This window comes from Pelodiscus sinensis, chromosome 8 (assembly GCF_052426305.1).
Source record: "Pelodiscus sinensis isolate ZL-2025 chromosome 8, ASM5242630v1, whole genome shotgun sequence".
NCBI classification, from domain to species: domain Eukaryota; kingdom Metazoa; phylum Chordata; order Testudines; family Trionychidae; genus Pelodiscus; species Pelodiscus sinensis.
The window spans coordinates 60,246,646-60,272,704 of record NC_143059.1 but is presented as its reverse complement, the minus strand read 5'-3'; the positions used below and the strand labels follow the sequence as shown (position 1 = coordinate 60,272,704).

Genomic DNA, 26,059 nt, shown 5'->3' with positions numbered 1-26,059 from the left:
GATCAAGTTAAAAATTACTTAGAAAAGTTACATATCTGTAAGTCACCAGGACCTGATGAAATGCATCCTAGAATACTCAAGAAGCTGACAGAGGAGATATCTGAGCAACTAGCATTATCTTTCAGAAGTCATGGAAGACGGGAAAAATTCCAGAATGCTGGAAAAAGGCAAACATCCAGCTACAAAAACGGAACAAAGTACAACCCAGGAAAGTACAGATTAGTCAGTTTAACTTCTGTGCCAGGAAAGATAATGGAGCAAATAATTATGGAATCTATTTGCAAACATCTAGAAGATAATATGGTGGTAAGAAATAGCATGGATTAGTCAAGAAGAAATAATATCAAACCAACCTGATAGTTTTCTTTGATAGGATAACAAAACTTGTGGATAGATGTGGTATACCTAAACTTTAGTAAAGCATTCGTTACAGTTTTGCATGACCTTCTTATAAATAAACTAAGAAAATACAACCCAGATGGTGTATCTATAAGTGGGTGCATAACTGGTTGGATAATCATTCCCAGAGAATAGTTATCAATGGTTCAAAGTCACACTGGATGGGTAGAACAAGTGGATTTCATATAGATCCCTTTTGGGACCAGTTATGTTCAATACCTTCATCAACGATTTAGATAATGGTAGAGAGTATGGTTATAAAGTTCGCAGATGATACCTACCTGGGAGGGGTTGCAAATGCTTTGGAGGATAGGATTATAATTTAAATTGATCTGGGCCAATAGGAGAAATGGTCTGGTCTGAGCTAAATAGGATGAAACTCAATTAAGACAAAAGCAAAGTACTCCACTTAGGAGAGAACAATCAGTTGCATACATACAAAATGGGAAATTACTGTCTAAGAAAAAGTACAGAAAAAAGGAATCTAGAGGTTATAGTGGACCATAAGCTAAATATAAGTCAACAGTGTGACACTGTTGGAAAAAAACAAATATGATTCTGGGAAGTATTAACAGGAGTGTTGTAAGCAAAGCACGAGAAGTAATTCTTTCCCTCTACTCTGCACTGATTAGGCCTCAACTGGACTGTTTTGTCCAGTTCTGGGAGCCACATTTCAGGAAAGGTGTAGACAAACTGGAGAAGGTTCAGAGAAGAGCAATAAAAATGACTGAAGGTCTAAAAAACATGACCTATGAGGGAAGATTGAAAGAACTGGGTTTGTTTAGTCTGGAAAAAAGAAGATAGAGAGGACATGATAACTTTCAAGTACCTAAAAGTCAGAGGAGCAAGAAAAAAATATTTTCCTTGACCTCTGATAAGACAAGAAACAATGGGCTTAAATTGCAACAAGGAAGGTTTAGGTAGGAAAAACTTCCTAACTGTCATGGTGGTTAAACACTGGAATAAATTGCCTAAGGATGTTGTGGAATCTCCGTCATGGAAGATTTTTAAGAGCAGGTTAGACAATACCTGCCAGGGATGATCCAGATCAGGGCTGGGGAACCTTTTTTGGGTCAGAAACTGCTGACCCAAAACAAAATCAGTCTGGGGCCACACAAGTGAGAAGAAAAAACAAAAATAAAAAAAAAACCCTCTCTGATGTGGCCCCCAACTGAGGAGAAAGACATTCCTCACGTTCCCCTTGCACACTAAAGCCTAGGGAAATCCAGCCTAGTAGATTTTGTGCGCGCCGAGCACCAGGCCAACAGGGGACGGGGTGGGCTGGAATGCCAGCATGGGCTCCCCAATGCTGGGTGGGGGCCCTGAGCTTCAGGGGATTGGAGCCAGGCAAGTCAGAGGCTGCATCTGGCCCCTGGGTCTGAGGTTCCTCATCCCTGGTCTAGATGGTGCCATGAGTTCAGGGTACAGGACTTGACCATTCGAGTTTCCTTCCAGCCCCAGTATTCTAGGAGTCTAAGAAACCAATGTTTAATTATTCCAAACCTTTGCCTTGGGTCTGGTTGACTGATTAACTGGCCTTAGGTGAACTCCCTTTTTAATTCTGTCCATCATTTCTTCAACCGCTTGTCTCTTCAAATCTTTTACTTCTTCCCCTGTTTGTAAGGGATAAACAGTATCAGGTTAAAGATGCTAGATATCTGATCAAGAAAATACTTTACATTTTAAAAATTCTAGGGGGTGGTGCCCCCTGCTCACTATGCTCACCAACCCTCCTCTCTGGGGGTAGGCAGCCCTGGCTCTAGTGTTCCCTCCAAGCTGTGGGGCAGCACAGCTCCACAGGTGATTAATCAGCCCTGCCCAGTCAGCTAACTCCATGCAGGGAGCCCTGAGTCTCTGACTGAGCAGGGCTGATCATTCACCTGTGGAGCTGTGCCGCCCCGCAGCTTTGAGGGAACACTGCCCAGCTCCACCCCCACACCAGAGGCCGGGGAGGGCCAGGGTGAGGCATGGCAGCCTTGGCACACCCTGGCTCTCTCCAACCAGTCACTGGGACCCCGCAAAGCCAGGCCAGCCCCAGCTCTCCCACCCTGCTTACTGGGTGCTAGGGGGGCTTGGGTCAGGCTGAGGCTGGCCCAGCTTTCCCCCTCCCACTCCCAGCTGCCAGGGAGGGCCAAGGGCCAAGGCCACCCTGGCCCCAGGCCTTCCTCCCCCACCCCTCGGCTGCTGAGGAGGGTCCAAGGCCACCCTGGCTCTTCCTCCCTGCCCCGAGGCCAAAGCCACCCCAGCCATTGCCCCCTGCCCCTGCCTCTTTGCCCCCTCATCTGGCTGCCGGGGGGAGGGAGCGGGGCATGAGGCCTGACCGTGACTCTGGCCACAAGGGTGGAGGCCTCGTGGCTCCCAGCCCCCCCCCCCCCCCGGGAAGGACGCATGACTCTTGGACCCTCTCCACCAATGGGGGGGCGCAACTCCCAGACCATCCCCGGAGCACCAGGGAAGCCACATGGCTGTCGCTTGTCCCAGCACCAGGGAGACCGGGCCCTCAGCACCAGTAAAGAAGGGAGGAGGCTGGGAGGCTGAGGGGGGGAGGAGCTGTGGGACGCAGAGTGACGTGATGACGTCACTCTGTTGTCCCACAGGAAAAACTTTTTTATATATAAAGAAGTAACATTCACCACATGCTCCAAGTTACAAATAGATAGGAATGTAGTCACAAAAAGCAATGATCAAGGAACAATTAACATGCAATGTGGATAACTGTATACCTGAAAATATTCCTCATGTCAGCGTGAGCAGGTGCAATATAGAATACAAACTCTCTCAGATTTGGCTGTATTATTAATAAAAATGAGAACTAAACTTCAACATAAGCTTTGTTTCTAACTCTGATCTTGGCTATTTATAGGGTTTTCCCACAGGATGGCCTCTGTCCTAGCCCCTAGCTTCTCCCTTCCCCAGAGAGGTACCCCTTACATCACTTAAGGTATGGTAAGATGGAAATAACACGATCCACATGTTAGCCGACATCAGAAGAATCTACTTTGTATCATTTTACAGAGTTGTACTACCTGGATTTAGGGTGATCCAGGAACCTCACAACCATATGCAGGATCCTACACAGTTCCTCATTTGTAAATTGTTACAATCCCATTGCCTCCAAATGATCTAAATCAATTTACACAAGTTGCTGATCTGGCTTCAAACCTTCCGCTCTTTTACAGTCAGATAATTATACTAATTATAATCATTGTAACAGCACAGCACCTAGGAGCCCACTAATGAATCAAGACAATATTTTCTCCAGGTGGTGTGTTAAGCTAGTGCAAGATTCCAGTTCAGACTTGGAAGTAGGGATGTTAAATTTACATTAATCAACTAATCAAATAGTCCATTAAATTTGCATCAACTACTCGATTAGTCGATGAGGGCGTCTCCACCTTCGTAATGTAGCAAGAGCACCGCCAGCTCCTGCTACATTTCAAAGGCAGAAGCGCCACGGGGAGCACGGGGCCAGCGGGGGACTCACGACTGAGCCTGTGCTCCCCACACACTTCAGTTTTGAAATGAGCCCTGAGGGGCTCTTGTACATTTCAGAAGCAGGGAGCACAAGGCGAGTGGAGGACTGCTTGAGTCCCCCACTGGCCCCATGCTCCCCACGGCGCTTCTGCTTTTGAAGTGAAGCAAGACCTTCACTCTCACTACATTCTGAAGGCAGAAGCGCTACTAGTTCCTCACTGCGCTCCTTCTCCTCCCCCACTCCCGAGATGCTTCTGGAGGGAACAAGCTTTTAAGCCAGCTCCCCCCAGCACTGGCTCCTGCTCCCTCCACCTGCTGCCTCTCTCTGGCACAGGCAACAAGGCTGGGGGGGGGAGGGGAAGGAGAACGACTAGTTGACTATCTTATGCTTTGTGGGGGGGGGGGGGGGGAACAGGAGCAGCGTCCCAAGATCTACATATGGCCGGGTCAGTCCCACTCCCCGCATGCCGATTCATTCCTCCCCTTTGCTCCCCCCGCTGCGCCTCTGGCCAGCCCCACTTCCCCCAACCCCCTCCTGGGCAGCCAGGTCCCCCCCCGCTTCTCCTCCCAATCTCCCTTGGCCAGCCCCGCTGCCTGCATCCAGCCCTCCTTCCGGCGGCCACTTCTCTCCCCCCCCCCCCCCCCCCGCATCTTCCCTGGCCAGCTCCCTGCCCCCAACATCGCACCCCCCGGCAGCCCTGCTTCCACTGGCCCCCAATCTCCCCAGCCTGCCCCGATTCCCCCACCCAGTGCTGCTTCTGGTGGCCAGCTCTCCCCTCCTCCTCACCCCAGAATCCTCTGGCACCTGCACCTTCCCTTAGCCCTGTACCCTCCTGGTGCCTCCCCCTTCCCTTATTGTCCCTGCCCCCTTTGCCCTCTCTTTACCTGATACCCACCCCCTCAGCACTTTCTGCCCCATCCCCTCCTGCCCCTGTGCCCTCACACATGACTTGCTCCATCCCCACCTCTCTCATGCCCACCCCTTCTTTCAAGCCTTCTCCCAGCACCTCCTCCTCCAGCCCCCAATGCCCTTCCCCTCTCCTCTCCTCTCCTCTCCCAGCATCACCCTGTCCCCCCTCCCACTGACACCTCCCCTCCTGCCCTTTCCCTCATTGTCTATACTTGGCCCCCTGGCATTTGTCTCTCTCTCCTGCACCCTGTCCCTTGGTGCCTTCCTCTCCCAAGCCCCTTTTCCTTCCACTCCTCCTCCTCCGTGCAAGACCGCCACCACCTCCTTGCCTCTGCCCAAGCCCGTTCCCTACCTTCTGCCTTCCACATTGCGGGGCTGGAGGCCGCCGGAGCCAGTGTGGCCCCGCCACGTGCCTCCGAAGACTTTTAAAATCCCGGGCCGTGATGTCATGTCACTCCCGGGCATCCACCCCGCCCATGTGCAATGCCGCACATGGGCAGCAGCAGGCGGGGAGGAGGAGCCGCGCACGGCGGGGATGCTCTGGGGGCGGGGTGGGAAGATGCGCCTGCGTGGGAGACCCACGCCAGCACCAGGCAGAGCCGGGGGAGAGACCCAGCTCCACATATTGGTGGAGCAGGGCCCCCGGCTCTATAACTCGCTGGCACTTCTGAGTTCAGGGGCGCGGGGCCCGAATCGCCCTAAGGCTGGCCCTGCTGGCAGCCACTAGGCATGCTGAGGCCCGGTATTTTTTCCCGCAGCCCAGTACTGGGCCACAGCCCATAGTTTGGGAAACGCTGGCTTACTGGATAGTTGACTAGTCACTTACATCCCTACTGGGAACCAGGTCTTATTCGGAGTAGTCGGAATTGCAGGTCTTTAGGTTCAAATCCCAAGAAGATAGTAACCTTAACTAAATCAGGAGGTCATATTCTGATCTCACTGAAACCACAGTAAATGGAAATAATCTCACTGGCTTGATTAGAGTTGGTCAAGATGGTCAAACCAATGATGCCTACAGATGAGGAAGTATCAAGCCCCTAATTCAGCAAGGAACTTAAGCACATGTTTAAATTCAAGGAAAGGGGCTACTCGACATGCTGAAAGTAATGCATGTATTCATGAATCTTGCTGAATCTGTCCCCAAAAGTCTCAAAAGAAAAACAATAGAACTAACTGTAAAAATGAAAACACCTAAACACTATCAAGGGATCTAGCTTTCAAGGAACCCAACAACAGACCTGTGAAATGTTCATGTAAAACAGAAAGTCTTATCTGATGAAGGTCAGCTTTTCCAACTAATATATTGATGCACTGGAAGATAGGACTAAAACCATTTCATTGTACCATACAAAAAAGGCCAACCTTATTAGGAGAGCTAAATAGAGAAATATGGTCAACACTATTCCAATCTGATGCTGTGCCTAACAGAACAGGAATTTTAAGAAAACCCTCTCTCCAAATAACACTAAAGATCCATAAAAGTGCAGTTCCTGCACTGTGCCTCAATTTAATGCCAGGATTTTATTTCCCAGTCTGTTTCAAATGTTAAAGATTAATTGGCTGTGAGGAATAGGAATCACTCCTTGTAAGTCCTAAATCTGAAGTTAGATACAGTAACCAAATCAAGAGAAACCTCTTCTAATCTTTTTTATGACCATTCAACTATGAGGGGAAGAAGCAATTTGTGTGTGATTGAAAAAAGATCAGTACTGTTAAATAGTTTACTAATAAATAATGGAAGAGGGAGGCGTACTATTCACAGTATTTCCTTCAATCAGAGTTGGGAAAAGTCAACAAAAAGGTGTAATCAAAACATCTAAAATGCTTTCCGTTAAAAAAACCCACAATAAATGAAGACAACATAGGTCTAGCATCATTGAACAGTTACTGGAAAATACAATTAGCTCTTTATAACACGGTTACAAGGTCATTTCTCTGATGATCTTGGACCAGTAACTGGTAATCTCATTTCTCGTGGTCTGGTAAACGGCTAACAGCCATAAACTTTCTGTGACACCTTGGCAAAAATCACTTAAACTCCGTGCCTCAGTTACCACATCTGTAAAATGGGGATAATATTTCCCTTCTCTCACTTGGGCTTGTCTGTTTAGTCCACATTCCTATAGACAGTTACACACAATGAGAAAACAGTGACAATCCATCAAATAATTACATTCGTGTGTACAAGTATGAATGGGACTACTCATCTGCATAAAATTATGCTTGGGTATAACTGTTTACAAGACTGGGGTCTTTGTTCTTCAACAAAGGTGCACAGCACCTAGCACATTTGGTCCTTCATGTGCTACTATCCTATTAGTATGGACAGATAGTAACAATAATTAGTCTTTACTAACCTGCTTTGTACTAAAACTGACACCAAAGGTTGAATGGTTCCAAAAACGGGTGGAAGCAAGTGTTGAAAACTATTTTATTTTTGAATTATCTAACAAGTGACACCCCCCTAACACTCCCCCCCCATTTGTTTGAAATAGGATGAGCCATACCTGATTCTTGCGGAGGAGCTTTTTCTTTTTTGGTCACACTGCTGCTAGGATGAGATCTCTTACGAATCATGGACATAAGGGACCTTTTCAGGACAATTAAAATGAAGATATTCACCCTGCTTTCTCTTATGAACATCTGTATCTTTAGAACTGACCCTGAACATGTGTCATATATTATAAAACAAGCCAGCACTGAATGCTTGCATCACTGATTTATAGTTCTCCTATTTACAAAAGAGGTGTTAATCTTTATTTCCATACAGAGACAGAGGTGAAGCAACCCTAAAAATACAAAGATATTATTTACTTTTCCTTTACTGTTGCCAGGCATCATGTAGCACACTTAAGAGCTAAGTATTAAAAGGTAACATGGCATTGTGACACAACAAATTAAAGCCCTCTCGCAGAATAAAAAGAATGAAAGATTGCACATATTAATGTCAAGCATTATTCACCAGAGAACACTGCTAGAGGGTAAGCATATTATTCCCTCATTCTTCAGTGAATATATATTGACCTACGTTTACTAGATCAACAGAAAAAAATCAGAGCTTGTGTGTTTTGATAAAAAAAAAATATAAAAAAACATGATAAGCACTGTGAAATATAATTACTTTCAAGTGGCAGTATTTTGGGGTTATTTTTAAAATAAAAGTTTATAAAACTTACGACCAACAGATGTGTTTAATTCCATTGATTGTAAAAAAAAAAACAAAAACATTCTTCTGTAGTGTTAGCAGTACAAGCACTTCAATATTATGCTAACAAATGAAAATCTTTTAGTTTAAATGTATTAGTAACACAAATAGGGAATTTTGCTTTAAAAATCATATATTTGAACTTGGCACAGTACCATTATGCCAAAAATAATGTTGAGATGTTTACACTGCAACATAATATCTTATGGCTACATTTCATTTGTGTATTTGTTTTACACTATCAGGAAATATCCCAAGAATGCTTCAGAATAACATTTTTTTCCAGTCAAGGAGACTGTTGTAAAAATAAATGTTTTCATTTAATAATATTACTTCCTTATTGAAGTAAAATAATTTACATCTGGTTCATGTCAGGTTTTGAAATATCCATTTATATTTACATTTCATAAACATAACATTTTATGATAAATACATTGCATATACTTACTTTATTGTTTCTGTCTTTCTTTGGATTACCTGTTACGGCAACTGGACTGTATACATGTCGTTTAATACAATTAAAAATAAACTTTTGAAATGCCCACATTAGTCATTATGGATTTTTATTTTTCTTGCAATTTGTGATGTTACATAATATGCAAGTTCTTTTGGTTCTATAGACAGTATTGTGTTCAGGACAGATTGAAATAAACTGTTGCAATAATTCCTGTTTAATTGTTCATAGGTTTGTAAAATAATCTGTTTATATCACAATTTAGCTACTACTTATTTTAGAACACTCTTCAACATTTCTCTCATCACCAAATCCAAGGCCTAGGCTTGACATTTTCTGTACCATCTTAAATAATGACACCTTATTGGAAAGAAAAAAGATCTCTCTGAACAGAAGATCCAGAAACCTGTCCTAAATAAATGATGTCTCTAACTCCCAACTTTTAAAGCACTCTATGAAATATGTCCTGTAAATGTAGCTATCTATGATAATTACTCCAAACACTTCAAATTCCTTCTGAGCTTCTGAACACATATAAAAGTTATTCAGGCATTTAAAATGGATTGTCTTTTCCACCCTGACTTGCTATGGAATGTCTCTCAAGAGGTTTATAGCATAGGATGAATTTATATTCTAAACATTCTATTCAAATGTGTATATAAGTTGCAGGGGAACTGAATAAAATACAGATTGAATCTCTCTAGTCCGGCACTCTGATCCAGCAACATCTGTGTTCTGGTATGATTTTAGTTAGCCAGATGTCCTCTTATCATGGATGTGCAGCCATGTTTCCCACAGTCCCATATACTTTGTTTACAGCCTCCAGTCCTGGTGCTCAGTGTTCTGTGCTGTAATGTAGCTCTAATTTACCCCTAAATGTCCTCTAAGATCCCATTAAGCAGAGGAAGTGTTAGTAATGCTGTTAGACAATATTGACCTTCTGTGGTTTGGCAAATTCTCTAGTTCAGCACTGGTCAAGTCCCGAGGATGCCAAACTAGAGAGGTTCAACCTGTATTTCGATTGTGTAATAGAATTAAGCAAGTCGCATGAGCTAATAAAAGGTAAAAGCAGCACGAGTCTAAATATGGCTGTTCAGAAATATATTTTACAGTATCTGTTGTCCAATGACAGAATAGACCAACTTCTAGCACTTACCGAATTGGATTGGGAGGTGGAGGGGGCAGTGGAGGTGGTGGTGGTGGGGGAGGTGGCGGTACGGGATTTTCTGACTTGAGTATTCGTTTCTGGAGTTCATCAACTGCATGATAGCAACAGAAAAGCAGAATGAGTTGTCAGTAAAAGCATTTCCCCATCTGCTACTGGGTTTAGAAACTAGAACAGAAGTTCTGCCTGTAAAGAAAAACCACTGATTCATTCAAAAGCAAAATGGCAGCACGTCTCAATGCCAGATCTGCTATCACACTGGGACAGTGACAGTCTTTGCATTCATCTGTACCAACGCCACTGATCTAGAAGAATACAATTTCTACAATCAAGTCAGCTTCTGAGAACTGAAACCTAGCTGCATAAGATTAAACTCTTCACATACCATGAATGGAGCCTTAAGGAGAAACCAGATGACTGCTGGTTTTTATAGCTATCAAAGGGGCATCACAACAAATAGAAACCCCTTGATAATGAGCTGCAGGTTTTACAGTCACATTCTTTACAACATGTTTTTCTCTTTTGCTACATGAGAGAAACTAGGGGAAGCTACCTCAGTACACAGGGGAAACACAAACTAGGGGAAGCTAGCTCAGTACACAGGGGAAACAGTGAAAAGACTATATACAAGTGCTGTCAAGTGAACTTCGCAGGCGAAACGTGTTCAATATTAACTGCACCAAACAACTTTCTTCAACACTAAAGGCTATTGAAATTAGGGATGTGAAATTGCGAGTAATTGACTAATCAAATAGTTGATGCATTTTGCCCTAGGGGTGTAGCTACACTACAAAGGCAAAAGAGCCACGTGGAGCCCTGGATCATTCCCTCACTGACCCCAGGCTCCCACATGGCGCTGCTGCTTTGAAGTACTCCCACCTCTTCCCCCCCACTCCTCTTGCTGCCTCTTTCCGATAGAAGCAGCAAGGGGAGGGGGGGAAAGCTACTAGTCAACAGGATATCCCATAAGCATTTGCTCATAGAATAGTCAACCAGTCCTCACATCCCTAATTGAAATGACTTCAACTCAGTATTTCCAGATAAGCCCAGGCTTGGGAATTGCTCAAGAAAGCAATTAGGCCTGAACACAGATGGACTTCAGCATGTTTTTAAGGTCTATTCTGAATCAGAGCCTGAGTTATGGGTTCCCCATAGAATCATAGCAATGTAGGGTTGGAAGAAACCTCAAGAGTCAACAAGTCCAGACACCTGCTCCATGGCAGGAACAAGGAAACTTAGGCTATGCCTCATAGGGGTTTGTCCAACCTGCTCTTAAAAAACTCCAATGATGTGGATTCCCAAGTCTATTTCAGTGCTGAACTATCCTTTTCATATCATCTAATCTAAAGTTCCCTTGCTGATGATTAGGTCCATTATTTCTTGCTCTGTCTTCAGTGCATATGGAGAACAATTGATTACCATCCTCTTTATAATAGATATTAACACAGAACTACTCAGCATGTGGCCCACAGGCCACATACGGCTGGCCCATTAGTTCTTGCCTATCTCCTAGAATTGGAAGGGACCTTGAGAGGTCATCAAGCCCAGTCCCCTGCCTTCACAGCAGGGCCAAGTAACATCCCTGACAAATTTCTGCCCCAAATCCCTAAATGGCCTCCTCAAGGATTGAACTTACAACACTGGGTTTAGCAGGCCAATGCTCAAACCACTGAGCTATCCCTCCCCCCACAGTTTGCGGCCCACAGTGCAGATTGGGTTTACGTGGGGCTGAACATGTGGCCCACGGGTGGGAGCCAAAACAAAGGAATACTCCATATAATAATCTTCTGTTGATATGAATTTTAGTAGTTAAATTCCTGGACTGTCATTGCTCATTAAAAGTGCTGTCATATGGGTGGAAATTGGGTAAATATTACATTTTATTAATATCAGCAGAACTGACTTAAATGGGGCCTGCATGTCGTACAGTCTCGCCTTAGTCTTTGTATTCATGCCCGTCAGTGTGAAAGAAGCTATTTGCATATATATGCAACCACACTTAAGTTGCGACCCTCGGTATTTGCTGTATCACTGTGGCCCCCAGGGCTTCTGAAGTTGAGTAGCCCTGCCTTAACATATCTGTAGACTGTTATCAATCTCCTTCCCCCATCTTTTTTCAAAACTAAACATGCCCAGTTTTTTTTTTAACCTGTCCTCCTAGGTCAGGTTTTATAAACTTTGTATCATTTTTGTTGCTCTCTTCTGGACTCTCTCCAATATGTTCACCTACTTCCTAAAGAGCACGCTGGCTTCCTGCTCTTCCCCCCACCTCCAAAGCAGCCCAGCTGAGCCGCGAGCCAGCTCCTGGCTCCCCACTCACAGCTCAACTGTGCCACACACTAGCCCCTGGATCCTCACCCCTCTGCATCATACCAGGACTCTCTGGTCCTGGAACATCAGTGGTTATGCCAGACCATGGATGTTGCCAGACCAGAGAATCCTGGATTTTAGAGGAGCAATCTGTACTTCTATTCAGCACTGGTCAGCCTCAGTTGAACAGAACAATTATCTCCCATATCATATTCCTGTTAATACGCACCAGAACAACAGTTTTACACAGCTGCATCGTGTTGTTGACTATTTCTCAATTTGTGATCCACTGTAACCCTCAGATCCTTGTCAACTATAATACCACTTATCCAGTTACTCCCCACTTTGTATTTGAGCATTTGATTCTTTTCCTTCCTAAGTGAAGTTCTTTGTGTTTGAATTTAGTAAATTTCATCTTGCTGATTTCACATCAATTTTCCAATTTATCAAGGCCTTTTTAAATTGTAATCCTGTCCTTCAACATGCTTGCCACCCCTTCCAGCTTGGTGTCATCAGAAAATGTTGTAAGGACACTGCCCACCTCATTATTCAAGTCATTAATGACACTATTGAATCGTACCAGATGCCGGACTGACCCCTGCAGAACTACACTTAGACACATCCTCACAGTTTGGCAGTGAACCCTGCATAACAACTCTTTGAGCAGGAACTTTTAACCAGTTGTGCACTCACGTTAAGTAATTTTACCTAGATGACACTTCCCTAGTTTATCAAAGAAAAGGGCCATGATGGACTTGGTTAGAAGCCTTACTACAGTCAAGATATATCACATCTACTGCTTCCCCCCTACTCATTTTGTAAGCATCTGGCAGATATTAGGGTTCTAAGGAATAGCCAGTGAGGATTTGTCAGAAAGAAATTATCCCAAACCAATTTCCTTCTTTGACAGGGTTACTACCCAGATGCTTACAAAATGAGTGCTTAATAATTTGCTCTAGTGTCTTTCCAGGTATCAAAATTCAGATGATTAATCAATTCCCCAAATCCTTTTTGTTCCCATTTTGAAGAATGGTACCATGTTTGCCCTTATGAGTTCTCAACGATGATTACTATCACTTCCAAGACTGCTTCAGCTAGATCAGTGGTCTCCAACCTTTTCACACCTAAGATGACTTTTTAAATGACAGAACAAGCCAAGATCTACTGCCCCGCCCCTTCCTTGAAGCTCCGCCCTCTCTAGTCTCCTCTGCAGTCTAGTCGTAAACTTGCTGGGTTGAGACAGGATGTGTAGGGTCTGGGGTGGGAATGAGGGATTTGGGTGTGGGAAGGAGTGAGAGGTGCAAGCTCTGGGAGAAAATCTGGATGCAGGAGAAGATGAACAAGGGGCACTGGTTCAGGGAGAGGGCGCCAGGCTGGGGAGTGCTGGGGTCAGATGTAGGGTTGGGGTACTAAGCAAGCCACAGACTTCTGGATGTGAGGGTTCAGGAATTTGGGTTGGGGTATGTGAGGGGCTCAGGGCAGGGGGTTCCAGTGTATGATAGGCTCAGATGTAGGGTCTGGGGGAAAAGGGAGTGCAGGAGTGTTATGATGCTGTGGCCAGGTGGGAGCTTGGCCCCTATTTGGGGTTTGTTGGCCAGGATTCATTTTTAAATAAAATACTGTGTCAAACAAAAAGTTTCTGAATTGTCTTTATTTCTGAGAAGGGCAGGGAGCCTGTCTTGAGCCAGGGGTCACTGACCCAAGAAAAGTCAGTTTGGGCCACACAAATGAGATGCAAAAAAATCTTCCTCCACCTCCCCACCCCCCAAGCTTCACTAATGTGGCCCCAACTGTGTTAGTAGGAACAGAGGACACAGTACTGGGGAAGGGTGCTAGTGGGTGCTTTGGCAGGGGACAGGGTGCCAGTAGGGACAGAGTTCTGCAGCTGAAGGCAGGGGAGAGGGAACAGGGTGCTGGGAGGGCAGAGGACAGGTTTCTGCAGCTGGGGACAGGGTGCCAGTGGGGACAGTTCTGTGGCTCGGGACAGGGGAATGAGGACAGAGTTCTGGGGATGGGGACGAGGAGTGGGGACAGAGTTCGGGGAGTGAGAGTGGGGATGCGGATGGGGAAGGAACCGAGTTCTGTAGCTGGGGACAGGGGAATGGGGACAGAGTTCGGGCAGTGGGGATGGGAATGGGGATGGAGTTCTACAGCTGGGGACAGGGGAGTGGGGACAGAGTATGGGGATGGGGACAGAATTTGGGGATGGGGAGGGGACAGACTTCGGGGGGGTGGGGACAGGGGGGGTGTAGTCCTCTCTCCCTGAGGCAGCCTGCATAGTGAATTCCTCATCCCCAGCTTCATCCAAGAGGAATGATTTAAATGAGGAAAAATGAAAATTAATTGAGCTAAGGAGCTGAGCAATGCTGGGAAACTCTAGTGCAATATAATGATACAACAGATGTAAAACTAAATAAATAATTTAGTTTTCTGTTTTTAAAAACTTAATTATATGCCAAGTTTAGGATGACTATCAGGAAAATACCATGACAACCAGGTTACGTGGGACCTCTAAAATTAGACAGAACAAACAAGCTCTAAAAATTATATATTTTTTCCTTAGGGAATTTTACCTTCTTATCATCAGGGCTTGCTGAGCCGCGGCAAGCCCCGCTCGCCAGCCACGCAGTCCAGCGTTCTGCGCATGCGCAGATCGCCTGAACCCGGCTATTTCGGGATGTAACCTACTTGCCACGGGCGAGTAGATTACATAGATTGTTGAGCCCTGCTTATTATCATGGAAGCCAAGCATCTAACAAACCCATGTTGATTGTGGGATGGACACCATGATCTAATAAGTCTTTCCATTCAATTCTATGAGTCTATGATTAATTTGACACACACAAAATTATGAAACATTTTTTCCAGAAGCTCACACCACCGCACTGGGATGCTTTTTTCTCTCTGACATTTTCCATCTACACATTCCAGCTGTGTTTGGACAGTTAAACAGTGGTTCACCTGCTGCTAACTATATTTTGAATTTATTATGAAATGGCAATTTTAAATAAAAAGCATTAAATTACAGTTTTTAGCATTTAATAGGCATGATGCTGTAAGCTGGTCAGGCACCATTCTACCCTATAAGATTCTGATAATTAAATTACAGTAGTTGTTCCATACTGTACATACTTTAAGTGAATTTTGTCACTGTTCTTGAGGATTTGGTTTAGCCTATGAACTGGACAAATAGCAGTCAGAAAGCCAGACAATTTTTTCAGTCAGATAGTAAGGGGGTAAATGTTTAGCATGATGCACTAGGAATTAAGACACACAACTCCCATGGATTTCAGCCATTAAAACCCACAGGAGTCGTGTTGTTAATTCCCTGTACTGAGCTCTGAATACAGTATTTACCTTTTAAATGTCAGTATCAGAAGAGCCTGTAATATGAGGAAAAAAACCACACTTCAGCAGGAGGTGTTTTCTCACAACAAAGTCTGAAGGGCTAAATCATTCCCACAAATTTACTGATAACTGCTAGATCAAGACTACTAAATGACTGTGTGGTTTCTTAAGTTGCTTCATAACTTCCACATTAAGGATGTTAATTAGCGTTTAATCAGCTAATCGAGAAGTTGATGGAATTTCCATCAACTATTCAATAAATGGGGAAACTGCAGAGCCACTGCATCTATGCCTTTTAACTGTAATAAGCTAACCCCAGACTGCTCTTACTACATTTAAAAGGCAGAGCCGCAGCGAGGAACTAGCGCAAGCTGGGACTCAGTTGTTCCGGCTCATGCCCAGTCCCTGCTGTGCCTCTGTGTCCCTTGCTTCTTACGGAGATGGTGCTGGGGGAACTGGCTTTTAAGCCGTTTTCCCCCAACCTCTAGCTCCCCTACCCTTGCTGCTTCTGATAAAGGGATAAGAACATATGAATGGCCATACTGGGTCAGACCAAAGGTCCATCTAGCCCAGTAGCCTGTCTGCCGACGGTGGCCAGCACCAGGTGCCCCAGAGAGGGTGGACCGAAGACAATGATCAAGCGATTTGTCTCCTGCCATCCCTCTCCAGCCTCTGACAAACAGAGGCCAGGGACACCATTTTATCCCCTGGCTAATAGCCTTTTATGGACCTAACCTCAATTAAATTATCTAGCTTCTCTTTAAAATCTAATATAGTCCTAGCCTTCACAGCCTCCTCTGGCAAGCAGTTCCACAGGTTGACTACACGCTGTGTGAAGAAGAACTTTCTTTTATTAGTTTTAAACCTGCTACCCATTAATTTCATTTGGTGTCCTCTAGTTCTTCTATTTAGGGAACTAATAAATAACTTTTCTTTATCGGCCCTCTCCACACCACTCATGATTTTATATACCTCTATCATATCCCCCCTCAGTCTCCTCTTTTCTAAACTGAAAAGTCCCAGTCGCTTAAACCTCTCTTTGTATGGGACCTATTCCAAACCCCTAATCATTTTAGTTGTCCTTTTCTGAACCCTTTCCAACGCCAAAATATCTTTTTTGAGGTGAGGAGACCACATCTGTACACACTATTCAAGATGTGGGCGTACTATAGTTTTATACAGGGGCAGTAAGATATTCTGGGTCTTATTTTCTATCCCTTTCTTAATAATTCCTAGCATCCTATTTGCCTTTTTGACCGTCGCTGCACACTGTGTGGAAGTTTTCAGAGAACTGTCCACAATAACGCCAAGATCTCTTCCCTGATTTGTCGTAGCCAAATTAGCCCCCATCATACTGTACGTATAGTTGGGGTTATTTTTCCTGATGTGCATTACTTTACACTTATCCACATTAAATTTCATTTGCCATTTTGTTGCCCAGTCACTCAGTTTGATGAGATCTTCTTGGAGTCCCTTACAGTCTGCTTCTGTCTTGACTATCCTAAACAGTTTGGTATCATCTGCAAACTTAACCACCTCACTGCTTACCCCTATCTCCAGATCATTTATGAATAAGTTAAACAGGATTGGTCCCAAGACTGACCCTTGGGGGACATCACTAGTTACCCTTCTACATTCTGAAAATTTACCATTTATTCCTACCCTTTGTTTCCTGTCTTTTAACCAGTTCTCAATCCAAGAAAGGACCTTCCCTCTTATCCCATGGCCATGTAATTTACACAAGAGCCTTTGGTGAGGGACCTTGTCAAAGGCTTTCTGAAAATGTAAGTATACTATATCTACTGGATCCCCTTGTCCGCATGTTTGTTAACCCCTTCAAAGAACTCTAATAGATTAGTAAGACAGGATTTCCCTTTACAGAAACCATGTTGACTTTTGTCCAATAAATTATGTTCTTCCACATGCTTCACAATTGTATTCTTTACTATTGTTTTGACTAAATTGCCCAGTACTGAAGTTAGACTTACCGGTCTATAGTTGCTCGGATCGCCTCTAGAGCCCTTTTTAAATATTGGTGTCATGTTGGCTATCTTCCAGTCATTAGGTACGGAAGCCGATTTAAGGGATAGGTTACAAAGGGATAGGATGACAAAAAAAGGCTTGGGAAACCAATCCTACCCAATAACCATTGATGGACCTAACCTCCATGAATTTATCTAGTTCTTTTTTGAACCCTGTTAAAGTCCTGGTCTTCACAACATCCTCTGACAAGGAGTTCCAAACATTCTCTTTGCTTTTTGACTGCTGCTGCATACTGAATGGATGTTTTCAGAGAACTAGCCACAATGACTCCAAGATCTCTCTCGGGTGGATATAGATAAATTAGTCCCCATCATTTGTATGTATAGTTGGGATTTTTTTTTCCAATATGCCTAACTTTGCATTTATCAACATTAATATTCATTTGCCATTTTGTTACCCAATCACCTACTTTTGTGAGACACTTTTGAAGCTCTTCACAGTCTGCTTTGGTCTTAACTATATTGAGCAGTTTAGTATCATCTGCAAATTTTGCCACTTCACTGATTACCCCTTTCTCCAGATCACTTTTATACAGAGGTTAAATAGGATTGGTCCCAGGATGGACCTTTGGGGGACACCATTAGTTACCTCTCTCCATTCTGAAAAGTGACCATTAATTTCTACCCTTTGTTTTCTGTTTTTTAACCAGTTATCAATCCATGAGAGGACCTTCCCTCTTATCCCAGGACAACTAACTTTACTTAAAAGCCTTTGGTGAGGGTCCTTGTCAATGGCTTTCCGGAAATCTAAGTACACTATATCCACTGGATCCCCCTTGTCCACATGCTTGTTGACCCCCTCAAGGAATTCTAGTAGATTAGTAAGGCATTATTTCCCTTTACAGAATCCATGTTGACTTTTCCCCAATAAATTATGTCCATCTATGTGTCTGGACAATTTTATTCTTTACTATAGTTTCAACTAATTTGCCTGGTACGGACGTTAGGCTTACCGGTTTGGAATTGCCAACATCACTTCTTGAGCTCTTTTTAATTATTGGCATCACATTAGCTATCTTCCAGTCATTAGGCACAGAAGGTGATTTAGAGGACAGGTTACAAACCACAGTTAATAGTTTCACATTTGAGTTCTTTCAGAACTCTTGGGTGAATACTGTCTGGCCCCAGTAACTTGTTACTGTTAAGTTTATCAATTTGTTCCAAATCCTCATCTAATGACACCTCAATCTGGGACAATTCCTCAGATTTGTCACCTACAGAGAATATTTATTTTTGGGAATCTCCCTAATATCCTCAATCATTCATGTAGTTTCTCTGCAATGACTATCACCTTTGAGTGCTCCTTTAGCCTCTTTATTGTTCAGGGGTCCCACTGGTTGCTTGGCAGGCTTCCTGTTTCTGATGTATTTAAAAACATTTTGCTATTTCTCTGAGTTTTTGGCTAGCTGCTCTTCAAACTCCTTTTTGGCTTTATTATATTTTTTACACTTAATTTGACACAGTTTATGCTCCTTTCTATTTTCCTCACTAGGATTTAACTTCCACTTTGTAAATGAGTCAACTACTCTACTAGTCGCTCACATCCCTATTCCACATATGGAAACTTTTCTGCATATGGAAACTCCTCTCCCGCCATCCCCATCATCTGTATACTAGGGTTGCAATATGATAAGCCGCGTGTGTGTCTCAGGGAAGAACAGTCATGTTCTATTTATGATTCCGATTTAAAGCCCCTAAATCAAATTAGCTGGTAAACCTCACTGCAGGAGGAATACCAGCTAATTCAAGTTAGGGCTTTAAATCGGAATCCCGTTTCACTGCCACATGTAGACTTGGGCAGTTACTTCAGACTAGTCAATTTCTAAAATGGCGACCGGCCAGGAACATGCAAATCAAGCGCAGGATATTTAAATCCCGGGCCTGATTTGCAATTTCGGTTGCCCTCATTAGCCTCCCTAGATCAATCTAAGTCACTTGGCTCTCCTTTACAGGGTTTGCTCAGATCTGCAATGTCAGGTCTTAGACAATGAGTTCCTGGACACTTCTCCCTCAGAGCCACTGTCTGCTCCCTTCCACTGCCCACTACCTCTGAGCTGTTTTACTTCCCTTTTTAAAGTCCTACCTCCACTTTCTTCAGACCTTACAAGTGTGGCTTTGACAGGGCTGCCTGAACCAGAGCAGTTCCTTTAACTTCTTATTCTCCAGGAAGGTTTGAATGCCCATAATAATGCCACAAAAGTTTTAGACATTTTTCTACTAAATAAATTCTGGACATTTTGTTGAGTGGATTTGCTGAAGCTCGTACTGTGAAACACCAGATATGCACAGATGTTCATGGCTTCATCTCAAGAGTATTATGTATAAATCTATTAAGTGTGCACCAGTAACCCTGGAGAGAATTTCACTTTTAAACTTAATTTAATTATGTGATTTTACCTGAATGCTTTAGGTTTTTAACTTTTTCTTCAGAGTTCTGACACTTTAGTTCTAACTCCTTTTTATCTTCTTCCAGAAGTTCCAGCTGCTGTTTAAGACAGCCAATCTCCTTACGTAGTGCTTCATTTTCTAGCTTCTCTTCTAATTCTTTAACCTGCAGATGGCAAACACCAGACATTATTACAATAAAAAAATAAATGTTCAGTCTGTCTTTTGCCTTGATGAATAGATGGGCAATTTACCAGACACTACAGACCTTACAAAATATCAGATTAGCAGGAATACTGTAAACTGCAGTAAAATAAATGAAAAGCAAATATTTTATTTTAAGCAAATATTTTTGACAGACAGTCACAAAGACCTCATTGTTAATTTTCTAATCTAACCCCAATTTTGTTTTGCAAACATCTCCAGACCAGGAATGTCTAAGTTTTATAGTTTTATAATGGAGATTGCCTATCTCCTAGAACTGGAAGGGACCTTGCAAGGTCATCGAGTCCAGTCCCCTGCCTTCACAGCAGGACCAAGTACCATGCCTGATGAATTTTTGCCCCAATCCCTAAATGGCCTCCGCAAGGATTGAACTCACAACCCTGGGTTTAGCAGGCCAATGCTCAATGTCTAAGGCATTCTTCTCTTTGCCGAGATTTAATCGTCTTACTTGAATGGTTTCTTAATGCTTCTTCATTCGAGGAAAATATTAATGTGCTTTCTAAAATTAATTGGTTCTGTTTAAAGGTTATAATTTTAAAACTCACTCCTTCAGGGGTTCATGCAGTTATCAATGGATGAACTACCAAGCTCTCTCTGTGTGTGTGCATGCGTACGCAGCTACTGAACACCATCCTATGGCAGTGATACCCAAACTATGGGGTGGGAGGTGAGGGGACATATTCAGAGGGTTGCAGCAAAGACCCAGCCAGCCCCCATGCTCAGTCTCTTTCTCTTCAGCCACGGACTCAGCCACTGGCCCCTGCTCTGCTCCCAGCTCCTCCAGGGGTTTGCTTCTGGCTCTGAGTCCCCAGATGCAGCACCAGCCCCACTCCTGACCATGGACTCGACTCCATCATGGCTTCTGGGAGGGGGGGTGGAATTCATGGACAAAAAAATTGGGGGACTATTACCCTATGGTATATACACACACTGAGAACTACAGTGAGTTTTAGGTGCAGCTCCTCAGCTGGTAGAGATGATCATCAACTCTAGGGATGTTAAAAACTGTGTAATCATTAAAAATGTTAGTGGATACACAGTTACGTGCTATGGGTATTGCCGTATAAAGCCTACACTGCAGCGTAGCCGGCTCCCTGGGAGCAGAACCAGCAGCCAGTGTGAACTGGTAGCCGGCTCCCAGCCCCACTTCTGGGGAGCCAGCTGTACTGCAGGCTCTGCAGTTTGAACATCAGACTGCAAAGCCCACAGTGCAGGACGGCAGCTGGATCCCTGGCATCTGGTGCACACCTGAAGCCAGTTTTTAAGCCGGCTCCCACTGCGCATCGGCTCCTGCCTGCTGCCCTTCTCCCAGGGAGCCAGTGCATGCTGGGAGCCAGCTTTTAAGCCGCTCCCTAGGAGCTAGGCTTGGAGGTGGCGTGTAACCATTATGATAACCAATAAGCTCATGCTTATAGGTTAAGTCAGCCGTGGCCAACCCATAGCTTGTGAGCTGCATGCAGCTCTTCCCCCACCAAAAGTGCAGCTCATGAAGCCGCTCCTGCACCCCACCCTCCCATGACCCCCGGCTCCCCTGTGCTCACCGGGTCAGTGATTCAAAATGGCACCCAAGATGACGGCTACCAACAGGAGCCTGATATGGCTGAAAAAGCCTAAGCTTGCTTTCTCCTTAAAGAGGTAGCCTCCTTTTTTTTTTTTTTTTTGCTTGACAATTCTGGTGCAGCTTCTTCGCATTTTTTCCGCAGCTGTTTCAGCTCTCTTTGTTAAATGGGTTGGCCACCCCTGGGTTAACTACCCCTGGGTTAACTAAATGGCTGCACTGTTACATCCCTAATAAATACAGTGATATACTGCACAGTCTTACTTCAGAGATCTGTAAAGATCAAAGATGACATCTCCCTCAGACCATTCATAACAATAGGGTTTTCCAGAGCACCCATATGCACAGCGTTTTGTACCATTTCTATCTTATTCAATAGTTCCTCGATATTGTGGTATTTATACTTCCTTCTATTGCTCTCATTTTCCTATATCTCTGGAATCACCTCCCCATCACAGATATCTGAATCCTACTTTATCTTCATTTAATTTCTTCCTGAAAAATCACCTCTTTCCCCATGGTATATACATACTAACACTTGTCAATGTGACATCAGCCATGTTAATTTAAAAAACAATACTCTAATTTATCATCCATTGAGGTTTCCTAGTGCTTTGGTAATCCAGACTAGCACATACTCTGATTTGTGTTTAGTGGCTAGTTCATAAGAGTTAAGCACCTCCTATAACTACTAGCTAGTGAGGTCGTTCCTTTACCTTCAGTGTTCAAGGATCATGCTTTCCAGAACTGACTCAAGAAAGAAAATGCTGAAATCTAATCTGCAATTTTAAGTACATGCTTAAAACTAAGCATGTGCTTACCTGCTGTCTTGAAGAAAGGAAATAGGTCATAAGACTAAAGATTTTGTTTTCAAACCATACCAACGACTCAAAGAGACAGGGTATAGGAAGAGGACTGGATCTCTACATTTAACTCTGCTAATAACTTTTAATAAGTGGTAATTAATATGTGTTTGAGAAACTATCGAAAATCCTGTAGCAGTTGAAAAATCTTACACTACCTTTTGTTGGTGCTGAAGTCTCTCTTCTTCCAATGTTTGGGTCAACTTGGCATTTTCATCTAAAGCTTTCAAAAGCTGCTGATCAGGAGCAGAATTTTGCAGAAGCAGATGACTTTGTCTTTTCAACTTGTTTTGTTCAATATACATCTGCCAAAAAACAAACCCTCCACCAATAACTGAATAGTTAAGCAAACTTGAACTTAACCTGAATCAGATATATAATAATAAAACACACTAAATCCTCTGGCATTGATTAAGAAACTCAGAGAGTGAAAAAAGGAAGTTTACAATAGCTAAGTGCATAAAGTGCCTCCTTTTTAAGAGAACGATGTCATTTATTATTAAAATTGTGTGTTTGCAACACTCTAAGTTCTGAGATGCTTTAAATTAATATTCTCTTTAGAGATTAAAGCTCACCGAGTATACAAGCACTTACAAAGTCAGTTCTTCACTAAATGAGAAATTCAGTCGCTGGGATAGGAGCCAGAAGAGCAGAGGGTCTGTAACAGTGACCATGGTCAGGTGGTAGACCACCCCCAATCCCTTGCTTAGTTCCCAACAAAAGGCACATTTACTGGGTGATGTGTGCACGTGCACATCTGCATGTTTGTGAGAAAGAGAAAGGTGAATTTCTCCCCAAATCCATGTAATCAGTCATCATACCTACTCCGCTGGGAAGATGGTGCCATTTAGCATGATTTAGGGCTAGCACAAATGGAACACATACACGCTCTACGACTCACCCTTAAAGCCATTGATCCCCTTTTAATCCCCATCCACTTCTTTCCCATTCCCAAGTGCTGGGAAAATTATCAGGTAAGTGTCACTACTCCAGGTCTTTTAAATAGGACACTGAGCCTTCGAAAAGCACTGCACAGGCCTTCACATAGATCGAATGTAGAGGGCACTTCCCTTTGTCTGCTGGAAAGCTCCAGGAAGAATTCTGCTCTCTTGTAATAAAATTCTCCAAGGAGCTATCCCTGCTGTTCTATGCAGCCACTAAGATGGGGACTGTTTCTGAGGTCAGTGGGGGGTTGGGTGTGCAAGGAATCTAAGATGGTCCAAGTAAACCTGATCTTTACAGCCCTGCAAATCTGCAGATATCTGCTTTAAGCTAGGGATGTGGATGCAAATCTGCGGATATCTGCTTTAAGCTAGGGATGTAGCTATCTGTGGATCATTTTTTGCAGACGAGGATACCAATTTTTATCCGCACAGGGCTGTACTGAACTTTGTAGGAGAAAAGACAGCTATAACTAAGAGAGGCGATCTCTTATAAGAACACTGAATGTAGCACAGCCATCGTTTATCCTGTAGGAGACATTTTCAATCATTCATGAAAAACACACCCTGCATACAGTGATTGTCCCCAAATTGCTGAAAAATTGATCCATTGTTCAGCACAATGATTTATGACCAAATTATTATAAATACAAGCTCCATGAAATCTTGACAGTTTCCCTCACTGCTTATTTCCCGGCCAAAGTTATCAGCACAACATTCTGACAAACCATTTCTTCCAATCCATTATTATTGGACTTAACTGTATGTTATTAAAAAAAATGCAATCAGATGTCTGTATTTTTTATTTAACTGACTTCTGCAAGTTTCTATCTAGCACTCTATTGGTACCATTCACATTATGTTTTATTATTAAGTTCAGCTAACTGCTGAACTTAACAGGCTCATCTACACTACTACTTACTTTGGTATAACTTTAAGGGCGTGAATAAGCCATCTCATTGAGTGACGTAAGTTATACAAACTTAAGAGCCGATGTCAACAGTAATATGTTGGCAGAAGAGCTTCTGCCATCAACGTCGCTGTTAATTCTCACAGAGATGCTTTATTATGCCAACCGGGGAATGTTCGCCATCGTTAGAGCAATGTGTGGATACTAAATTTGTATCCACATCTACAAAAATGAACTGTGGATGTCTGCATCCATATCTATGGATATTAAGTGGATATCCACAAATTTGCAGGGTTCTTGATATAAAATTTGTATCCACATCCACATCTGTATCTGTAAATATATCCGCGTCCATATCCAGAGATGCAGAAAGTTGCAGATATAAAGAGTATATCCGCAGAGTTGCAGAGCTCTACCCATCAGCTTAGAACGTCTTCACCAAAAGCATTTCAGTGACAACTACACTGAGACAACTGCATTGCTGTAGCTCTTCTATGTAGACTGGCCCGAGATGACTCACAAATGCAATCTGAGTGCAAGAACAGAGAGAAGCAATGTGGGCTTAATATTAAAAAAGCCAACAAAGAACATCTCATTGGGTACAGCTATGCAGGGACAAAGGCACTAAGGAACTAAAAGTATTCAGTGAAGAAGAAACTATGACTACAGGCAGTCCCCGAGTTACGCGGATCCGACTTATGTCGGATCCGCACTTACGACCAGGGCTCTCGCCCCGGAGCTCGCAGGCAGCGGGACCGCCCAGAGCGCAGCGGTCCCGCCACCTCGACCTCCGGGGCGAGAAAAGCTGCTCCGGGTGCCCCTGGTCTGCTGGGGACCATCTCCAGCAGACCAGGGACACCTGGAGCAAAGCCGGGGAGGCGGAGGGGTCCCGTGCCTCTGAGGCTTTGCTGTGGCAAAGCCTCAGAGGCGCGGGACTCCGCCGCCGCTGCAGCTTTGCTCCCGGTGTCCCTGGTCTGCTGGAGATGGTCCCCAGCAGACCAGAGGCACTGGAAGCAAAGCCGCAGAGGCGGCAGGGTCCCGTGCCTCCCCAGCTTTGCCACAGCAAAGCCTCAGAGGCGCGGGACCCCTCTGCCTCCCCGGCTTTGCTCCGGGTGTCCCTGGTCTGCTGGGGACCGTCTCCAGGAGACCAGGGACACCGGGAGCAAAGCCACAGCGGCAGCGGGGTCCCGTGCTGATCAACATCCTCTACCATCAGATAAAAGGGAGGAGAGTGTGGAGCTCTGACCAGCCACCAATATGGGGGCAGGAGCGAAGGAGGCACCTCCTGCTCTACCTCCTCCTGCTGCTGCGTCAGCCCCAGAGCTGCCTCTGACAAAAGTGGCCACACAAGCGGGGGAGGAGGAGAAGGCGCCATCTACTCTGCCTCAGCCCCAGCGCCTCCACCGGCAAAAGCAGCTGTGCGGGGGGGGGGGGGGGGGGGGGAAGCGCCGAGACCTGGGAGGTGCCTCCTGCTCCACCTGCTCCTGCTGCCACTGACAAAAGCAGCCATGCGGGCAGGGGGGAACGGCTGTTGGCAGCGTGCGTGCTTCCCTCCTCCTTCATGCCCCCTCCCTCCCCAAGCACAGAGTGGGGAGGCACCTCCTTCTCTGCCTCCTGCAGTCCCGCCTGAGCCACCACAGCTGCTGGAGGAACAGCAGGCTTGAGCTCCAACAGCCGCCACAGCCTGGCAACTAGCTGTTTGCAGCCTGGCTGCTGGGAACTGCTGCTATATGGCACCCACTGACATTCATGAGGTCCTGCATGGACCCAGTGGTCTGTCCAGGCTGGTCCCTACTGACTCCAATGAGGTGACACTCTTGCTCACATATTTTGGAAAATAAAGGATTAGAAAAACTGCTTGAATTTAACA

The 26,059-nt window shown here is 44.4% G+C and overlaps 1 protein-coding gene across 2 annotated transcripts in view; it reads right to left on the bottom strand.

Annotated features, from left to right (window-relative positions):
• SHTN1 (shootin 1) overlaps positions 1–26,059 on the bottom strand; it is a 109,317-nt gene that overhangs the window by 23,006 nt on the left and 60,252 nt on the right. For both annotated transcript variants that reach the window (XM_075935385.2, XM_075935384.2), the window contains exons 9-13: positions 22,497–22,643; positions 19,705–19,858; positions 9,599–9,701; positions 7,291–7,373; positions 1,903–2,012 (exon numbers count right to left, since the gene is read on the bottom strand). In XM_075935385.2, coding sequence (XP_075791500.2) covers positions 1,903–2,012; positions 7,291–7,373; positions 9,599–9,701; positions 19,705–19,858; positions 22,497–22,643 — 597 coding nt within the window. The remainder of the gene's footprint in view (positions 1–1,902; positions 2,013–7,290; positions 7,374–9,598; positions 9,702–19,704; positions 19,859–22,496; positions 22,644–26,059) is intronic.